The 8,256-nt window shown below is 42.9% G+C and overlaps 1 protein-coding gene across 1 annotated transcript; it reads left to right on the top strand.

The window, feature by feature from the left end:
• The first annotated feature begins 1,830 nt into the window (after positions 1-1,830).
• LOC128402872 (interleukin-36 alpha-like) lies at positions 1,831-7,272 on the top strand. Its single transcript, XM_053367282.1, has 5 exons — positions 1,831-1,910; positions 3,482-3,703; positions 3,820-3,942; positions 5,761-5,900; positions 6,579-7,272. The coding sequence occupies exons 2-5, from the start codon at positions 3,607-3,609 to the stop codon at positions 6,822-6,824; spliced, it is 606 nt and encodes a 201-aa protein (XP_053223257.1). The 5' UTR covers positions 1,831-1,910; positions 3,482-3,606; the 3' UTR covers positions 6,825-7,272.
• Positions 7,273-8,256: the final 984 nt, after the last annotated feature.

Here is an 8,256-nt window from a genome sequence, read left to right as displayed (position 1 = left end):
GGTGATCTAGCCCAGCATTGTGTTCCCACAACTGCTAGCCAGGGACCTAAGCACATTAATGATCTCCCTGTTGTTGTTGTGGATTAATTGTTTAGTCGTGTCCGACTCTCCGTGACCCCCTGGACCAGAGCACACCAGGCACTTCTGTCTTCCACTGCCTTCCACAGTTTGGTCAAACTCACGTTAGTAGATTCAAGAACACTGTCCAACCATCTCGTCCTTTGTTGTCCCCTTCTCCTTGTGCCCTCCATCTTTCCCAATATCAGGGTCTTTTCCAGGGAGTCTTCTCTTCTCATGAGGTGGCCAAAGTATTGGAGCCTCAGCTTCAGGATCTGTCCTTCCAGTGAGCACTCAGGGCTGATTTCCTTCAGAATGGATACGTTTGATCTTCTTGCAGTCCATGGGACTCTCAAGAGTCTCCTCCAGCACCATAGTTCAAAAGCATCAATTCTTCAGCAGTCAGCCTTCTTTATGGTCCAACTCTCACTTCCATACATCACTACTGGGAAAACCATAGCTTTTACTATACAGACCTTTGTTGGCAAGGTGATGTCTCTGTTTTTTAAGATGTTGTCTAGGTTTGTCATTGCTTTTCTCCCAAGGAGCAGGCGTCTTTTAATTTCGTGACTGCTGTCACCATCTGCAGTTATCATGGAGCCCAAGAAAGTAAAATCTCTCACTGCCTCCATTTCTTCCCCGTCTATTTGCCAGGAGGTGATGGGCCCAGTGGCCATGATCTTCGTTTTTTTGATGTTGAGCTTCAGACCATAGTTTGCGCTCTCCTCTTTCACCCTCATTAAAAGGTTCCTTAATTCCTCCTCACTTTCTGCCATCAATGATGTGTCATCTGCATATCTGAGGTTCCTAGTCCCCAGCAAATGTTATTCAGGTACTGAGGAAGCAAAGGAATGAATGTGTTGTAATCAAAGGACTCTTCATAATGTTCAGGGAGTGGTTTCATTCTTAGCATTCTAAGTGGGATCGGAGCCAACCTTTTCAAGAAGTTCTTTCAAGGCAGTTAGTTTTAATGTCATTTTTGAGTGTGCAAGATGCACTTGCTTGCACACAAGATGCATAATGCCCAATGTGCTACCATTTGTTAAGCTGAGCACAAGAGCCTTCCAGGTTGTTCTTGTGGTTGGTGCAGACTATGAGCCCAGCAAACGTCAGCCTCACCCCCAGCATATTAACTCTTGACCAGAGCAGATCTGGAAGACAGGAAAAGGTGGGGATAAGTGTTTGGAGAAGGGTGGAATGGAGTATTCCTTCAGGAAGTTGATGGAATAAAGAAGCTTCAAGCCTTTGTCTCTGGAATTTTGGATTCCTTACTGTGTAAAAGTTGGCGCCAGGCTGCTAGAAATTAATGCTGGAGATCAAAGCAGCCAAAGGAATGAGGAAGCAACAGCATTTAATTGAGATGGGGGATGAGGCTTGTTGGTCAATCTCAATCAATTAATACACTCAGCAGCTGAGTCTTCGTAGTTCTTTTAGCAACGCAAGTGTGAAACTTGGTAGCACATCCTGTATGCAATAGACTTACGCAAACAGCATTGCAGAATGATCTGTCTTCTCTTTTCTCTCAAATGTTTTATAATACAAATGGTCAAGTGAATCCATCCTTGTTCAGAAGTACTTCTATCACTGAACTTCAAAAAACAAACAAAAAAACGATGGAAATCCAACTAGGCATTTCCCAAAGAGCCTGTGAAGTTTTGTGCAGCTGATAGACCTGAAAAACTGGTTATATTAGTATTTCAAGTGCCAAGAATCTGACATGTAAATAAGCATGAAGCATGCAAACCACACCTACCAGCCTCACTGAGCAGCAATATAATGCTGTGCAAATCCCAGGGGAGAGCAGAGAGAGAAGGATCTCTCCCAAGGCACGGGACTTTATCGCACCAGCGCAGGTACCACTTCCTTAATTACTTATCTGAACTGTCTGTCTCTGTGTTGAAATGTTAGTCGTCTACAACCTGCTGCCTTCCAGATATCATTGGACTGCTATTCCCATCTTCTATGAACATTGCCTAAGCCGGGTTGGAGTCCACAACATTTGGAAGGCACCAGGTTAAGGACCAGTCTGCTAGACTGTCTGCTTCCACTGCCAAATCATCTGTGAAGCAATGGAATTGTATCTGGCCTTTCCTCTTGCCAATGTTCCCCATCTATCATGCTTCTTTTTGTGCAAGATATATCTTTCGAAACAAGGCAGCTTCAAACTATGGGCTGTGTTGGACAGTCAAATGGATTCCCTTGGGAGATAGTGGACTCTCCTTAGAGGTTTTTAAGCAGAGCTTAGATGGCTATTTGTCTGTACAGCGGTACCTTGGTTCTCGAACTTAATCTGTTCCAGGAGTCCATTCGACTCCTGAAACCGTTCGAAAACCAAGGAGTGGCTTCCGATTGGCTGCAGGAGCTTCCTGCACTCATGTGGAAGCTGCGTTGGATGGTTGGCTTCCAAAAAACATTCGCAAACCGGAACACTTACTTCTGGGTTTGCGGTGTTCAGGAGCCAATTTGTTCAGCAACTAAGCGTTCGGGAACCAAGGTTTGACTATATGAGAAATGCATCTGGAAGACAGAATGTATCCAGGAACTAGTGGTCTGACAAGGAGCCCTTCCTGCCTCTGTTCTTTCCCCTTCCCTCTCTCTTGTTAAGTTTTCTGATGGAATGTATTTTGGCTTCTCATTGCTATTTTTCAATATGAATGTTTTTGAGAACAGTCCTCAATGTTCTCTGGCAGGAGGTGAAGCTGCCTTATCAGTTGTGGAGGATAGTGCTGGGTACCTTCTTTCATGTTTGTTGTGGTTTGAGAAAGTGAGGCACTGGGAGGGAGTAGCTAATGGATGATCTGCACGTAGCCAGTCTTGAAGGCTACACAGGTTATCTATAAAATCTGACGGTTTGGGCAGAGTTTCTCTGAAGCCCATGCATGGACTGATCGGCTGCAGGGCTGTGCAAACTGAGGCTACCTGGAGGAGTCACTTTGCCACTTCTTGAGGGCTTCCAAGTGGCAGATTGGAGTGCTTGCTTGGTATGTATACATTGTTCGCTGTTTCAGAATAAAATCTTTAATCTTCTCACTCACTTGTGTATTTTGTATTGCTTCTGAATCTCATTTTAAAAGAACCACCTTGCCTTTGGCAAGACACTGTCCTGCACGCTTTAGTTGAGATTCCTATATTTCAAGGGATTGGATTAGTTGACCCGAATAGTCCCTTTCAACTCTACCATTCTATGATCTATGTGTATATCTTTATTGCTTTAAAATAGATACATTTATGCCAAGAAAGCAAACCAACCAACCAACCAACCAATCAACCAACCAACCAACAAACAAACAATCAAATTAACAAACTATGAATTGACAAAGGTTTTACAATAGTTCACATCATTGGGAGTACAAAGGATGTTAGTTATAAGAATTGTGTAGTTTCATATATTGCTACTGTCTGTTTGTCATTCTATGATCTATAGATGAAATAAACCAAACCGGAAGCTCATCGGGGAACGCAGCGTAAGACGTCACTCTTTTTTAAAAGCTCCCCCTACAGAAATCTGAACTTCATACAGTCTGAACCTCAACCACTCATCAAGAAGAAATGGAGAAAACGGGGGAGACTGAAATGAGGAAGCCCAACAAAACTGTCCAACAGGAAATGAAAGATTTATTCAATCATTTTAAGAAGCCACCTCCAGGTGAAAAATGATTCTTTACTTTTCTATTCATAGCTCAAGCTAAGTTTCCAAACTATGCCAATCATCATTATGCCAATAGTTTAGATTTTTTAATTTTTGCCTTTTTAACCATCCAGGTACGATTGTGATCCAGTCATTACCAGATCCCTGGTACTTCAAAATTTGGGATATTAACCAGAAGTACCTCTTGTTAGTGGGTGACCAGCTGCTCTCAGCTCCCAGAAATTCCAACTCACCAGGTAACAGCTCCTACCATGTTTCTCACTTCCTCCACCCCAGGTGGCTGGCTGTTTTCAAGTGGAACTAGGTAACCTAGTTTCAGGGAGGTGTCTGATTCAGCAGGGCTGGTCCAAGACATTTTTCTGCCTGAGGCAAAGGACAAGCTAATGCCCATCCTTCATTCAAGGCATGGAAGCTAACTGGATTGGTAGTTGAATATTTTTTAATGCTAGGAACAAGATAGGTTCACTCTTTCTAATGGTAGGGCCGGCTCTGTTATCTTGGGTGAAGGACAAGATAGTGTCTTCCCATTCCACATATGCTAGAATCTGCCTGGCAGTGGCAGTTGAATCTTACTTCAACACTAGTAATGGGACAACATCCTTGACCACACCCAGGGGAAATGGACTAGCTTAGGTACACAGGGATGTGCTGCCTGAAGTGAGTGTCCCACTTTGCCTAGTTGCAAGGCCAACCCAGTGACTCGGCAGCATCTTCTTAAACAAGGCTCAGCAATCCTCTTGTGGGACTTATCCATGGGGTTCATGAGAGCCACTGTGAAATGGGGAAGAGGAGAGTTCTGGGCTGAGGCTGTTCTAATGCAATGCCTTTAGTCACTAGTTGCATAGGCAGGTGCCTTAGACCTAGTCAAACCATTGCTCCATCATGCCCAGATCACTGGTCCATCTCTCTTATTCCAAGGCTAGTCCATCTTGTCTCACTTATTCCAATTGGCAGTGGTTCTCCAAGGGTATCAGTCAGAGAATGATCTGTCATACCACCTGCCACATGAACTTTTAAACTTGGAGATGGGGAGCCTGTGCCCCTCCAGATATTGCATGGACCATTGGCCATGTTGGCTGGAGGTTGATGTCTAAGAACAACCATGAGAGGGAGGCACAGGTCCTCCATTCCTGCTTCAGCTAGAGATGACAGATGGAGCCAGTCAATCAGCATTGTGCAAGCCTTGCTTCTCATCAGCCTAGAAAATGCCGTCTTCATGCTACAGGAAAAGATGTTGCATGTGTGTTGCAACTGTGGTGAGTGGCCACCATAGTAGATTCACCACAGCCTTATATTGAAATATCTTTCTGTGGCTCCCTTCTTTCAGATCTACACATTTGGATAGTTAGCAAGCCATAGCAGGAAGATACAGCTGGCAGGGTGTTTCAATTGGAAAAACCCATCCAGTTTGAGAACAGCTCCCCAAATGGAACAAATAACTCTGAGATTGCAGAGGGAAAGGCCGGTATGGACTAAAATGAGACACCATGGACAAGATGCATGCAGCAGGCACTGCACAGAAGCAACAAAGAACAATGTTACGAAACAAGCCTCTAATGCAGGTGCAGGGGAAGTTTGACCCTCCAGTTGCCCTAAGAGGCATGGCCAATAGCCAAGGGTGTTGAGAGCTGTTGCTTTACCCTCACCTGTTATAATGGTTGACAAGGAAGGTCTGTAATTCACTGGTAGAGCACATACCTGCAGAACAATGTGTGCTACCTATGAGCTTAGCACCCATTTTAGGAAGTTTCAATTTTTTTTTGTAAAAACAATGTGTAAGAGGACTGAAGGTCACTTCAAGATACAAAATTGTCTGTGCTCTGTGCAAGCTCCTGTGCTATGCAGTGGACCTCTCATGATATGAACATTGGACATACTTCTAGTATAGGGGTTGAGCTCCTTTCTAGAGACTTGTTCTTATGGGTCACTTCAACAGCTTTCAATCTGATTGATGGCCTTCCAGTCACCTAAGACTCCTGTACCAATAATGCTTTCTCTCTCCCTTCCTCTCTCTTTCCCTCCACTGATCCTGTTTCTGAACTGCTCACCTCCAGAGGGGTTAATTGCTGTGGTCCCAGATCAAATTATTGGGGAAAAAGATGACAGAACATCCGCCATCTTTATGGGTAAGGAAGATGGGCAACGTACTTTGTCCTGTGTGGAAGTTGGTGGTCAACCTCGGCTAAAGTTAGTGGTGAGTATCATTTGTGCTTCAATGTCTCTTTTGATTCCATATTTGTCACCCCTAGTCTATATGAGAAGCTCAGCATATGAGGTCTGAGCTGGCTGCTCCAAACTCAGACCACATGGCTCTAACAAGCCTCCCTTGAGTTCCTGCACCAATAATTTAGGAACTTTCACCACTGTAACTAAGCCAATTTTTACTGCCTGTGTCTTCTGACTGATGTATGGAAAAGCACACCTTTGAAGTGTTTCTAAGTAAACCAATTTTTAACTTATTAAATGTGTGGCCTTTGGGGGAAGAGACAAACTTTGAAGGAACTTAGAAAGGTACATTTTGACAGCCTATTTTTCCACCCTTTACTTTGCTACATATTTTGTGATTTTAAATTTCTGCTGGGGTTCTCTCACCAAAGAGTACTTGCCCCAAACCTGCACCCTGGCATCCAGGAATTCTCTTCTAATACCTATATTTATTTCCTTGCCACCAACATAATGGAATTGGGAGCAGGGGTAACTTAGGCTGGCTTGTGTGAGTTCTACTGGCTTCCAATACTTAGGATTGCTCAGTACTGCCATGCCTCCTTAACCCTGAAGAGGATTTTATGAGGCAACAGAGGGTCTCTTGTTTTGTGGGATGAATTTAAATAAATTATTTTGCCGATTGTTGTGAAAATGTTTTTTTTTTAAGGGAGAAAAAATTATGGATCTATATAATAAAAAACAGGAATCCAAGAACTTCAGTTTCCTCTGCAAGACTGCCAGCGGCAAGGAGACTGGCAGCTTTGAATCTGTAGCATTCCCAGGATGGTTTCTTAGCAGTTCGCCGGAGCCAAACAAGCCTATTGGTTTGAGCCAGCAAGGAGGTGCTGAGATCACTGAATTTTTCATGGAAAAAACAAATAAAGGGGCAGGAGGTGCTGTTGCCATTCTATAGACCCTGTATAGGTGGTGTGGTAGAATGAAGTCCCACAGATATAATTTTTCCAGCCTTAAGTTCAATACCCCACATTTCCATGCCTGCTATACATTTTTTTGAAGTCCTACTGAAAATTCATTAGTATTTTAATGCAATTTTCTCCTGCTATACACATTTAATGCTACTTTGCATATTTTTTTGCAAAGTATTTCCCCCTCAATACATGGCATTTTCTGTGTCATTTTCCACTAGCATATGCAATTTTCTGCACACTTTAACTCCAGCATGTGCCTTTTTGTACATATGACTTGGTTGGGGAAACTGCCTGCAAAATTCAGAAAGGCAAATTTGGAAGGATGACGGTGTTTCAATTTATGCATTGTTTCCGAAAGAGTGAATTATTTATGTGAAATAAAATTATCTTATACCCCTTTTAAATGTACTTGTGGAAGGAAGAAGGGGGCTATTGATTTGTGGTTTTTGGTTCTTTTTTTAAATCATGTATTTTGTGTTTTTATCCTGTATTTTTATGTTGTGAACCACCCTGAGATCTACAGATAAAGGATGCTATACACATTTAATAAATCATTAAACTGGATTGGATTGAATTTGTCTGCCATCCTTACTTACAACAACCCTATGAAACAAGTGAGACTGGGAAATGGTTACTGACTAGCCAAAGGGCAGCCAGCCAACTTTATGGCCAAACAGGTATAGGCGTACCTTGGTTCTTGAATGCCTTGTGATGTGAACGTTTTGGCTGCCAATTCCACAAACTCGGAAGTGAGTGTTCCAGTTTGCAAACGTTTTTTGGAAGCCAAATACTAGTCATATAAAAATTTATGCTCTAAAAATTTTGTAAGATGCTTAGAGACTCCTATGGGGCACGTGACCTTATCATAATATGAGCCCCACATTGGACAAAAGATTACTGCATTGCAGGGGCTTGGATTGGAAGACCCTGAAAGCAAAGCTGTCAATGTTTCTCTTTTTTAAAAGGAAAATTCCCTTATTCCGAATAGGATTCCTCGCAAGAAAAGGGAAAAGTTGACAGCTATGCCTTAAAGTCCCTCCCAACTCTACAATTCTATGATTCTAAGATAACCACCCTGGCTCTCCCAAATTTATAGCTTGTAAAATAGGTATTCATACCGGAATGGAAGTTTTCATTCTTCCAGAACACAAACACTGCTCCTGATTTTCATCATTGTAGGCGTCATAGTTTTAGACATCAAGGGACATATCTCAACCCCTGTGAAATGGTCCGTATGCAGTATCTTCTGTTTCCCAGTACAAGAGCCCATGTACTAGTGGATGGCAGACTTCAAAGGAATCCAATGCAACAACTGTGCTAGTGGAAGCTTGTTGCACAACAGCAGGTTCTTGCTGCAAAATCTGTTGCACAACCATCTTTGGTAACGTCCTTGTGTTTTCCCTTGCACAACGATAT

The sequence above is a fragment of the Podarcis raffonei genome, chromosome 15, assembly GCF_027172205.1.
Source record: "Podarcis raffonei isolate rPodRaf1 chromosome 15, rPodRaf1.pri, whole genome shotgun sequence".
Taxonomy (NCBI): Eukaryota; Metazoa; Chordata; class Lepidosauria; order Squamata; family Lacertidae; genus Podarcis; species Podarcis raffonei.
The sequence above is the reverse complement of the archived record's forward strand: the minus strand, read 5'-3'. Positions and strand labels throughout refer to the sequence as shown.

Coding starts and splice junctions, on each gene's coding strand:
- LOC128402872 (XM_053367282.1), top strand. CDS start 3,607: ATGGAGAAAACGGGGGAGACTGAAATGAGGAAGCCCAACAAAACTGTC. Junction 3,704..3,819: donor TTTTAAGAAGCCACCTCCAG/GTGAAAAATGAT, acceptor TTAACCATCCAG/GTACGATTGTGATCCAGTCA. Junction 5,901..6,578: donor AACCTCGGCTAAAGTTAGTG/GTGAGTATCATT, acceptor TTTTTTTTTAAG/GGAGAAAAAATTATGGATCT.